The sequence below is a fragment of the Chiloscyllium plagiosum genome, unplaced genomic scaffold (genome assembly GCF_037043375.1).
Source record: "Chiloscyllium plagiosum isolate Xiang-an unplaced genomic scaffold, Cpla_swu_hap1 HiC_scaffold_11, whole genome shotgun sequence".
NCBI classification, from domain to species: Eukaryota; Metazoa; Chordata; class Chondrichthyes; order Orectolobiformes; family Hemiscylliidae; genus Chiloscyllium; species Chiloscyllium plagiosum.
The window spans coordinates 19080908-19093134 of record NW_028270149.1 but is presented as its reverse complement, the minus strand read 5'-3'; the positions used below and the strand labels follow the sequence as shown (position 1 = coordinate 19093134).

At 43.7% G+C, this 12227-nt stretch overlaps 1 protein-coding gene across 1 annotated transcript; it reads right to left on the bottom strand.

Moving 5' to 3' along the window:
- Nucleotides 1-3769: 3769 nt before the first annotated feature.
- Nucleotides 3770-12200, bottom strand: ndufa1 (NADH:ubiquinone oxidoreductase subunit A1). Its single transcript, XM_043705083.2, has 3 exons — nt 12037-12200; nt 4805-4894; nt 3770-4620 (listed from the first exon to the last, which is right to left on the bottom strand). The coding sequence occupies exons 1-3, from the start codon at nt 12136-12138 to the stop codon at nt 4600-4602; spliced, it is 213 nt and encodes a 70-aa protein (XP_043561018.1). The 5' UTR covers nt 12139-12200; the 3' UTR covers nt 3770-4599.
- Between the last annotated feature and the right edge of the window lie 27 nt (nt 12201-12227).

Below are 12227 nucleotides of genomic sequence, written 5' to 3'. Positions count from 1 at the left end.
ACCCCAGACACACACACACATACATATATATACACACAAAAACCCAAACCCACATGATTTCTGTGTATTTATATAGTGCCATTCGTGACCTCAGCACATCTCAAAGCACTGTTCAGCCAATGAAGTGTTTTTTGAAGTCACAATGCAGAAAACAACGACAACTAATGTGTGTGCAAGCTCCCATGTACAGCACTTTTTAAACATTTGTTCATGGCATGTGGACCTCATTGGCAAAGTCAGCATTGATACTATCCCTTGAAAAAAAAATGGTGCAGTTTAGCTCAGTTGGCTGGAAATTGAGGAATGCCAACACCCTGGGTTCATTTCCTGCACTAGCTAAGGTTACTCTGAAGGACTCTCCTCCCCCATCCATCCATCCCATGTGTTCTATTCATATTTCTCCTTTCTTCTCTTGTTTCTTCTTGTAAACTTAATGTTGCAACAACTTACAGTTCCGTTCCCCCACAAAATGTCCAGATTACAGAGGAGGAAGTGCTGGATGTCTTGAAACGGTTAAAAGTGGGTAAATCCCCAGGACCTGATCAGGTGTACCCGAGAACTCTGGGGGAAGCTAGAGAAGTGATTGCTGGGCCTCTTGCTGAGATATTTGTATCATCGATAGTTACAGGTGAGGTGCCGGAAGACTGGAGGTTGGCAAATGTGGTGCCACTGTTTAAGAAGGGCGGTAAAGACAAGCCAGGGAACTATAGACCAGTGAGCCTGACCTCGGTGGTGGGCAAGTTGTTGGAGGGAATCCTGAGGGACAGGATGTACATGTATTTGGAAAGGTAAGGACTGATTCGGGATAGTCAACATGGCTTTGTGAGTGGGAAATCATGTCTCACAAACTTGATTGAGTTTTTTGAAGAAGTAACAAAGAGGATTCATGAGGGCAGAGCGGTAGATGTGATCTATATGGACTTCAGTAAGGCGTTCAACAAGGTTCCCCATGGGAGACTGATTAGCAAGGTTAGATCTCATGGAATACAGGGAGAACTAGCCCATTTGGATACAGAACTGGCTCAAAGGTAGAAGACAGAGGGTGGTGTGGAGGATTGTTTTTCAGACTGGAGACCTGTGACCAGTGGAGTGCCACAAGGATCGGTGTTGGGCCCTCTACGTTTTGTTATTTACATATATGATTTGGATGCGAGCATAAGAGATACAGTTAGTAAGTTTGCAGATGACACCAAAATTGGAGGTATAGTGGACAGCGAAGAGGGTTACCTCAGATTACAACAGGATCTGGACCAGATGGGCCAATGGCCTGAGAAGTGGCAGATGGAGTTTAATTTAGATAAATGAGAGGTGCTGCATTCTGGGAAAGCAAATCTTAGCGGGACTTATACACTTAATGGTAAGGTCCTAGGGAGTGTTGCTGAACAAAGAGAACTTGGATTGCAGGTTCATAGCTCCTTGAAAGTGGAGTCGCAGGTAGATAGGATAGTGAAGGCGGCGTTTGGTATGCATTCCTTTATTGGTCAGAGTATTGAGTACAGGAGTTGGGAGGTCATGTTGTGGCTGTACAGGACATTGGTTAGGCCACTGTTGAATATTGCGTGCAATTCTGGTCTCCTTCCTATTGGAAAGATGTTGTGAAACCTGAAAGGGTTCAGAAAAGATTTACAAGGATGTTGCCTGGGTTGGAGGATCTGAGCTACAGGGAGAGGCTGAACAGGCTGGGACTGTTTTCCCTGGAGCGTCGGAGGCTGAGGGGTGACCTTATAGAGGTTTACAAAATTATGAGGGGCATAGATAGGATAAATAGACAAAGTCTTTTCCCTGGGGTCAGGAAGTTCAGAACTAGACGGCATAGGTTTATGGCGAGAGGGGAAAGATATAAGAGAGACCTAAGGGGCAACTTTTTCACGCAGAGGGTAGTACATGTATGGAATGAGCTGCCAGAGGATGTGGTGGAGGCTGGTACAATTGCAACATTTAAGAGACATTTGAATGGGTATATGAATAAGAAGGATTTGGAGGGATATGGGCCGAGTGCTGGTAGGTGGGACTAAATTGGCTTGGGATGTCTGGTCGGCATGGACGGGTTGGACCGAAGGGTCTGTTACCATGCTGTACATCTCTATGACTATGATTACTTGGCTGGAGTGACCATTTTACACTTGACATTCTGGACAAGAAATTTATGGCCTATTTTCATGCACGAGGGTGTGGAGATAAGACATTAGACTTCCACTGAAAATAGCTCAACAGTCAACACAGCACTTATTCCATGCAACAGTGCAATGTCAAAACTAACTTCAGTATTAGGTTTTATCTGAACTGAGCCAGCAAGCTGAGGGTGACAGACATTCCACAGAGCACAACGATGATCTGATGTATAGTATTCACTTTAACTCTAAGATCACAGGGTCATCCTTTCGGATGGTGGGATGTAAAGCCATGGAGGTTGACTGCCAGGTGACTAAAGCCCTGCCCGTTACAGTCCACAAGAATATAATTCTTCAAGGACAGGTAATTAAGCTGATTACACATCTTCAATGCAGCGTTACCTCCACTCCTTTTCACAATACTTTGCCAGGATCATATAAGCACATGACCACAATCCAAATAGTGAAACCTCCTTTTCAGGGAATGGGCCAGTCATCCATGTCCAGCCCCCACCTAAAAACAGCATCAGGATTTGCTTAGGAAAACCGACATGCCCTCAACCCCAATCTAATTTTCAACTCTAGGTTGGTCAATTTTCTCCACATACTTTGCTAATAGAGAAGTTCACTTAAAGTCATGGAGGTGTAAAGCACAGAAACAGACCTGTCAGTCCAACTCATCCATGCCAACCAGATGTCCTAAATTAATCTAGTCCCATTTGCCAGCACGTGGCCTATAACCCTCTAAACCCTTCCTATTCACGTACCCACCCAGAGGCCTTTTAAATGTTGTCATTGTACCAGCCTCCACCACTTCCTCTGGCAGCTCATTCCATACATGAACATCCTTTGTGTGAAAATGTAATCCCTTAGGTCTCTTAAATCTTGCTCCTCTCACCCTAAACCTATGCCCTCTAGTTCTGGACACCCCCAACTCAGGGAAAAGACCTTGTCTATTTACCTAATCATGCACCTCATGATTTTACAAACCTCTACAAGGTCACGCCTCAGTCTCAGACATTCCAGAGAAAACAGCCCCAGCCTATTCAGCCTCCCCTATAGCTCAAACCCTCCAATCCTGGCAACATCCTTGTAAATCTTTTCTGAATCCTTTCAAGTTTCACAACCTGAATTGGACATAATATTTCAAAACTGGCCTGACCAATATCCTGTACAGTCACACATGCCCTCCCAACTCTAATACTCAATGCTTTGACCAATAAGGGAAAGCATACTAAATACTTTCTTCATTATCCTATCTATCGGAGACTCCACTTTCAAGGTACTATGAAGCAGAACTCCAAGGTCTCTTTATTCAGCAACACTACCCAGGACCTTTGTTATGATCTGAAAGACCATTCACCACTGCTAATGTTTGTCACTCAGCAAACTTCATATACATTGTGCTTCTGACGCATTTGTTCTATTTCATAAATTCAATGACAAGCCTATTATAAAGCACATTATGAAATGCCTTTTGGAGTCCACACATACCATGTAAACTGCATTAACTATAGATAACTTTTACCATTTTTAAATGGTCTTTTACCAGATACAGAATACCAAAAAAATAATTTCTACAGCTATGTTGTGCACTTTTGCAATGATATCTAATAAATTGCTTCACATTGTAAACATGCAGCAAAATCGACACATACTCCAATTTAGAATGCTTTATTATAAAACATGACTTTACCTCTTTCAACAAAACCTTATTGAGCATCCCTAATGAAAGCCACCTTCAAGCTAAGTTAACAAGAAGAGTACCTTAGGAGATCACCTTCCTTTCCATTATTACCCATAAAGCTTCCATTTTCATTTGTCATAGTCTGGTCCAATTCATTGTTCTTAATGGATACAGATAGGGACTGGAGAAATTAATTTAAATTTGTAAGATGACCTTCACCCACTTGTTCCGACGGACTCACATTCAGCATTTCAAAAATTAAATCTATACATGGATCTGGATTTTGACATTAACAGCTAGAATATTTTTCCATAATTTTAACAAAATAATCTTGCAAGAAAATAGCAACACAATGAACACAAGTACAACATACCATTTTATCAATCCAACAGTTAGCATGGTTTGAAGCATAATGTTTTAAATCTCTGTAATACTTAAGTGTTTGATACTTTCCTATTTTGTGTTCCCTCTTCTCTACTACATTTACCTCATACTTGCAGGACATGGCAATCAAATCTTCTCAAGCCTAAAAACAGCAAAATCTATTCAACTATGTATTACAGTCTCTAATACGGATATATTTCAGCTGTTCCAATGGACTTATACTTCTTTTGTTCACAGAATTTCCATTCCCTCCCTCCAAAAATTCATCTTCAATAAGGGGCAAACTGCATAATCAGTTCACATTTTTATTCTCCATTTTATGTTAAATATCTCAATTACATTATAACACACAGATTAAAGCTTTTAAGCAGATGTTCTCCTGTAGGCTTAAGGGTCCCGTTTGTGATGAAAAGCCCATCAGTCAATGTTTTCTAATCCCTGTTGGAAGGAAAAAAAACTTAAATAGGATGTAAGTTTTCCATAATTACACCAAAATATTATTTTAAATCTTCAACTTGGCATTTTTATTTTTGAAAAATGCAAATTTTTAAAAGAGTAATAAAAGAACATCCAACTACGGTTAACATAAGAGAAAGTTCAGCATTTATGTTCAAGAACTCACCTTTGAGTCGTAATAGGTTTTGCAACCAGATACTCTTCTGTCTCGATCCATCAGGGTCCAATGATATGGTAAGCGTGCAGTTCTCTTTTCCTAAACATAAAGAATATATGACAAAGGGTCAGTTAGACTCGAAACGTCTGACCAGAGCCTTATACAGCTTCAGCAGAACATCACTGTTCTTGTATTCTAGCCCTCTTGAAATGAATGCATACATAGCAGTTAGAAAGGCAAATACAAGCTGAATCTGCATGTTAACTTTAAGAGAATCCTGAACTAGGACTCTTAATTCCTTTTGTTTCAGATTTCTGAGGTTTCTCCTCATAGAAAATAGTCCATGCCTCTATTTTTCCTACTAAAGTACGTAACCTCATTTGTTCCCACTTTGTGTTCCATCTGCCACGTTCTTGCCCATTCTCCTGCCTTGTCCAAATACTTCTGCAGCCTCCCTGTTTCCTCAACACTACTTGTCCCTGTTGAGGAAACAGGGAGGTTTCATATTTGGGTATATGACAAGGACACTCCCTAGTACGGTCAGGTGAGCCTACGCATTAGTTCCGAAATGTTGACAGTGACATGCATTCAAGTTTTATCCACTCCTTGAGAAGTTTGGGCCAATATATCCTTTTTATAAAAAAAAGTGTACAACCAATTTAAGTCTACGGTACCGCACGGATTTTGCACACTACTGAAAGGGGCTGCTTATGCAGTGAAACTTCTTGGTTGCATTGTGGTCCCAGGCTGTGAATGAAAATTCACTATAACACAAGGATGGACTGAAACACACATCATAAAAAGCTAATCGATTTGTAAGATATCACAAACAACAAATTTAAAGTGTCCCTGGATCCAAGTTAGCGGAGTATTCCTCTGTGGACAGGTTTAAATCTGTCCATTAGCTTTGGTATTCTCCCTTCCTTTCCTCCTTTGCAGCCACTGATTCTCCCTTTATTCCACATTGCACTGATGTGTTTCTCACTACGGTCAACCTCAAGCCTCCTAGATTCACAAAGCAAACTGGCTATTTTTGTCAATATGCACAACAAAATTGCCTTTTCATGCCAGCTTCATCAGCCTTGTTTAATGTCATACTCATCTTCTTGCTGTTCCTCATGGCTTTTTGTCATGAGTGGCTGCTGATCAGGAAAAAATGCCCTTTGATTGAAGGAGCAGCTCTTTTCAAAATTTCTCAGCTCTACATTTGGAGACGGGGTAATCACATGATTCTTTATGGGATTTGACAGCTTTGGGGGCAAATACCCCATCAGCGTATTTTGAGCAATGCCTTGGAATTACATTTACAATTAGATACAACTGTGTCCCTAACTCTCTTTTTGCAACATTGTAAAGAGTCATAGAGACATATAGCATGGAAACAGACTCTTTGGTCCAACTGTCCATCCCAACCAGATATCCTAAACTAATTTGGTCAAATTTGCTGGCACTTAGCACATATCATCCCTCCTTCCTATTCACATTCCCATCCAGATACCTTTTAAAAGCTTTAATTGTACCAGCCTCCACCACTTCCACGGGCATCTCATTCCATACACACATTCCCTCTGCATGAAAAAGTTGCTGCTTAGGTCCCTTTTAAATTTTCACCTCTCACCCTAAACCCATGCCTCTAGTTCTGGTCTCCCCCACCCGAGGGAAAAGACCTTGTCTATTTGCCCTATCTATGCACCTCAATTTTATAAACCTCTTTAAGGTCGCCCCTCAGCCTGTGACACACCAGGGAAAACAGCCCCAGCCTGTTCAGCCTCTCCCAATAGCTCAAATCCTCCAACCCTGGCAACATCCTTGTAAATCTCTCCTGAGCTCTTTCAAGTTTTACAACATCCTTCTAATAGAAGAGAGATCAGAATTGCACACAATATTCCAAAAGTGGTTGAACCAAATGTCCTGTACAGTCTCAACATGACATCCTAACTCCGATACTCAATGCTCTGACCGATAAAGGAAAGCATGCTTTAAATGTTCCTCACCCTCTGGAATCTAGGAGCTAAAAATAACAATTTTAAACATTCATTATTTGTGTAAAGATTTGTAGCCAGTTGTCGTAGTTGTGGGTATGTTCGCTGAGCTGGGAAGTTGATTTGGTAAAAGCAATGACTGCAGATGCTGGAAACCAGATTCTGGATTAGTGGTGCTAGAAGAGCACAGCAGTTCAGGCAGCATCCAAAGAGCAGCGAAATCGACATTTTGTATTTATTATATCCGTTGCTCCCGATGCGGCCTCCTCTACATTGGGGAGACTGGGCGCCTCCTAGCAGAGCGCTTTAGGGAACATCTCCGGGACACCCGCACCAATCAAACACACCGCCCAGTGGCCCAACATTTCAACTCCCCCTCCCACTCTGCCGAGGACATGGAGGTCCTGGGCCTCCTTCACCGCCGCTCCCTCACCACCAGACGCCTGGAGGAAGAACGCCTCATCTTCCGCCTCGGAACTCTTCAACTCCAGGGCATCAATGTGGACTTCAACAGTTTCCTCATTTCCCCTTCCCCCACCTCACCCTAGTTCTAAACTTCCAGCTTAGCACTGTCCCCATGACTTGTCCGGACTTGTCCTACCTGCCTATCTCCTTTTCCACCTATCCACTCCACCCTCTCCTCCCTGACCTATCACCTTCATCCCCTCCCCCACTCACCCATTGTACTCTATGCTACTTTCTCCCCACCCCCACCCTCCTCTAACTTATCTCTCCACACTTCAGGCTCACTGCCTTTATTCCTGATGAAGGGCTTTTGCCCGAAACGTCGATTTCACTGCTCCTTGGATGCTGCCTGAACTGCTGTGCTCTTCCAGCACCACTAATCCAGAATGGGAAGTTGATTTGCAGACATTTCATCCCGTCAGTTCTTTGGAGCCTCCTGTGAAGCGTTACTGTGCTGTGTTTTCTGGCATTTATTTGGTTCCATTCCTGCTGCTTCTGGTTGCCAGTTCCTGTAGTTTGTAGTAGTAGCCGGTATATTGTGTTTAGGTCTAGGTGTTTGTTGACAGAGTCCGTGGATGGGTCATAGAGTCATGCTATGCTTCTTGACATTCTCTGGCTGTCCTCTGCTTAGCTTGTCCTGAGATTGTTGTGTTGTCTCAATTGAATTTGTGGTCCTTGTCATCTGTATGTTTGACTACTAGGGACAGCTGGTCGTGGTGCTTAGTGGCTAGTTGGTGTTCGTGGATGTGGATTGCTAGGTGTCTGCCTGTTTGTCCTCCTGTAAACTACGTTAGCCTTATACATGATGGGTATAGGGTCTTTTGTCCTGGTGAGTGGTTGTCTGTTTGTGGGCTGTCATGAATCCCAATGGTTGGAGAAAGCTGGCTGTTAGTTCAGAGACTTTTTTAATACAAAGTAGCGTGGTTAGTGTGTTGGGTCGTGACATGTCATTGTCACGTTGTTTGTCTGGTAGGTATCTGCAGATGAAGTTGCAGGGTATCCGTTCTTGGTGAAGACTCTGTACAGGTGTTCTTCTTCCTCTCTTCGCAGGTCAGGGATGCTGCAGCATGTTGTAGCCCTTTTGAACAAGTCCTAATGCATCTTTTCTTGTGTGTGTTCGGGTGGTTGCCATTGAAGTTCAGGATCTGGTCTGTGTGTGTGGCTTCTCTGTACACTTTTGTGGTGTATTCACCATTCGGTGTTCTTTCTACCATCTTACTTAGGAACAGGAATCGATTGTTGGTTTCCTCCACCCTTGTAAATCTGATTCCTGTGAGCATGGTGTTGATAATTCAGTGTGTTCTCTATTTCTTTTCTCTTAACAATTACAAAAGTGTCGTCCATGTGTCTGATCGAGTGCTTGGGTTGGATTTGTGAGAGGGCTGTTTTGCATCACTGCTTCTGCCATGAGCCCTGATATGGGTGAGCCTATTGGTGTCCCATTGATCTTTAAATATTCATTTTCGAGATGTCAGGGATGCTGTCAAGGAAAGCATCTTGTGCCTATCCCTAAATGCCCTTGAGAATGTGGTGTTGAGTCATTTAGTCCATAAGACATAGGAGTGGAAGTAAGGCCATTCGGCCCATCAAGTCCACTCCGCCATTCAATCATGGCTGATGAGCACTTCAACTCCACTTACCCGCATTCTCCCCGTAGCCTTTAATTCCTTGTGACATCAAGAATTTATCAATCTCTACCTTGAAGACATTTAGCGTCCCGGCCTCCACTGCACTCTGCGGCAATGAATTCCACAGGCCCACCACTCTCTGGCTGAAGAAATGTCTCCGCATTTCTGTTCTGAATTTACCCCCTCTAATTCTAAGGCTGTGTCCATGGGTCCTAGTCTCCTCGCCTAACGGAAACAATTTCCTAGTGTCCACCCTTTCCAAGCCATGTATTATCTTGTAAGTTTCTATTAGGTCTCCTCTTAATCTTCTAAACTCCAATGAATACAATCCCAGGATCCTCAGCCGTTCCTCATATGTTAGACCTACCATTCCAGGGATCATCCGTGTGAATCTCCCCTGGACACGCTCCAGTGCCAGTATGTCCTTCCTGAGGTGTGGGGACCAAAACTGGACACAGTACTCCAAATGAGGCCTAACCAGAGCTTTATAAAGTCTCAGTAGCACAACGGTGCTTTTATATTCCAACCCTCTTGAGATAAATGACAACATTGCATTCGCTTTCTTAATCACGGACTCAACCTGCATGTTTACCTTTAGAGAATCCTCGACCAGCACTCCCAGATCCCTTTGTACTTTGGCTTTACGAATTTTCTCACCGTTTAGAAAGTAGGCCATGCTTGTATTCTTTTTTCCAAAGTGCAAGACCTCGCATTTGCTCACATTGAATTCCATCAGCCATTTCCTGGACCACTCTCCCAAACTGTCTAGATCCTTCTACAGCCTCCCCACTTCCTCAGTACTACCTGCCTGTCCACCTAACTTTGTATCATCGGCAAACTTCGCTAGAATTCCCCCAGTCCCTTTATCCAGATCATTAATATATAACGTGAACAGCTGCGGCCCCAACACTGAATCCTGCGGGACACTGCTTGTCACTGGTGGCCATTCCGAAAAAGAACCTTTTATCCCAACTCTCTGTCTTCTGTCAGACAGCCAATCCTCAATCCATACCAGTAGCTCACGTCGAACACCATGGGCCCTCACCTTGCTCAGCAGCCTCCCGTGTGGCACCTTATCAAAGGCCTTTGGGAAATCTAGATAGACCACATCCACTAGGTTTCCCTGGTCTAACCTACTTGTCACCTCTTCAAAGAATTCCAACAGGTTTGTCAGGCATTACCTCCCCTTAGTAAATCCATGTTGACTTGTTCTAATCCGACCCTGCTCTTCCAAGAATTTAGAAACCTCATCCTTAATGATGGATTCTAGAATTTTACCAACAACCAAGGTTAGGCTAATTGGCCTATAATTTTCCATCTTTTCTCTTGATCCTTTCTTGAACAAGGGGGTTATAACGGCAATCTTCCAATCATCCGGGACTTTCCCTGACTCCAGTGACTTTTGAAAGATCTCAGCCAACGCCTCCGCTATTTCCTCAGCCACTTCCCTCAGAACTCTAGGATGTAGGATATCAAATCTATATCCACCAAGGAGACGAGGAGAAATGACACAGAGCACCTTGTGGATGAAAGACATTGCAGCTACTAAGCAAAAGTAGTGAATGGAATGTTTTTAATGTGTTTCCAATCAAGTGTACTGCATTGTCCTGAGCTTCTTGCATGTTATTGGAGCTGCACTCATCCAGACAAATGAGGAATAGTTCATCACACTCCTGACTTTTATCTTGTACATGATTCTCTTCAACTGATGCCCAGACAGAGGTATTTCTAACAGTGTCACTGAGATACACAGCAGAAACAGGACTCTTGGATTATTCACCACATGTACTTAGGCAACTGTGCCAGTTATATCTGAGGGATAATAGTGACGAGGGAGTGCTGCACTGTCTCCAGTGTCAACTTTAAGGTGGGATAGAAAAGCGAGGAAAGTTTCTTTCCCCCTCTCAGGTACACAGGATACAGATTCTGGAAGAATAGGAATGAGTGGAATGTGTGTGCATGTTGTGAGTCTCCCCCTCCCCCCCAAAAGCTCCCTTAGTAACACTTCTTCAAAAGCCTTGGTACTTAAAATTCAAGTTATACCAATTCAAGTTGTTGTTGGTCAACCAACACAATGACCTAAAAATACGTAGGTGCGAAGAGAAAGGACATGAGACTATAAGATATAGGATCAGGAGGAGGCCATCCAGCCCATCCATCCAGTCTTCTAGTGCAAAGAGTTAACCTCAACTGCATGTTGTAGACTGTCACATTCCAAAGTCCAGGACCATGCGGTGAGGGATGCACTAAAGCTTGGGGCAGCTGCCACAAAGGCACAGTGGGGAAAGACCACCATTTGAGGTCTTTCTGCCCAAGTACAATGGGGGTCCATTCAGTTATCATATCCTCTCAGTGCCCCTGCGTACATAAATATTGTCAGCCCATGGGTTTCCTCCAGGTGCTCCGGTTTCCTCACACAATCTAAAGACGTGCAGGTTAGGTGAACTGGCCACGCTAAATTGCCCATAGTGTTCAAGGATGTGTAGGTTAGGGGCATTAGTCAGGGATAAACAGAGTAATAGGATAATAGGGTAATAGGAGGAGAAAGTGAGGTCTGCAGATGCTGGAGATCAGAGCTGAAAATGTGTTGCTGGAAAAGCGCAGCAGGTCAGGCAGCATTCAAGGAACAGGAGAATCGACGTTCTTGAAGAAGGGCTTATGCCCGAAACGTCGATTCTCCTGTTCCCTGGATGCTGCCTGACCTGCTGCGCTTTTCCAGCAAACATTTTCAGCTCTTATAGGGTAATAGGGTGGGTTACTATTCAGAGGGTCGGTGTGGACTTGTTGGGCCAAATAGCCCGTTTCCACACTTCAGGGATTCTATGATTCATAACAAAGAAATGCTTTGGGGCTTTTTTTTTGCAATTGCAGGGAATGCCAAATTCCAATGCTTGTGTGTTATTCGTGAGCAAAGACTATAAACAAATGCTTCAGTAACTATATAAAGCTTTTTTAAAGGAATAAAGCATATTCACGGCTGATCCGACATTCTTCAAGTACAATTTCCTGCATTTTCACGTAACTATGCAAGATCAAGAATCTATCTCAGCCTTAAATGTACCCAAGGTCTCGGACCCCACTGGCACCGAGCTCCAAAGGCTCACAGGCCCTCAGTGAAAAAGGGCGCTAAACACAGCCGACAATAAGTAACAGCTCCACTGCTTACCTTGCCGCCGTTCGTCCACCTGTGAATGTAGATGGTGGCGAGCCCTGGCACCGTCAGGCAGCCGGCCATGATGGCAAGCCCGGGCAGGATCTCGTACCACATCGCAGGCCTCCTAGGGCTACCCTCACAGCGACCTTCGTAGGGCGCATGCGCAGACCATCTCTTTCCTCCTCCTCCTCTCGCGAGAACTG

Coding starts and splice junctions, on each gene's coding strand:
- ndufa1 (XM_043705083.2), bottom strand. CDS start 12,138: ATGTGGTACGAGATCCTGCCCGGGCTTGCCATCATGGCCGGCTGCCTG. Junction 4,895..12,036: donor GGTGGACGAACGGCGGCAAG/GTAAGCAGTGGA, acceptor CTTTATGTTTAG/GAAAAGAGAACTGCACGCTT. Junction 4,621..4,804: donor AAACCTATTACGACTCAAAG/GTGAGTTCTTGA, acceptor TCCTTCCAACAG/GGATTAGAAAACATTGACTG.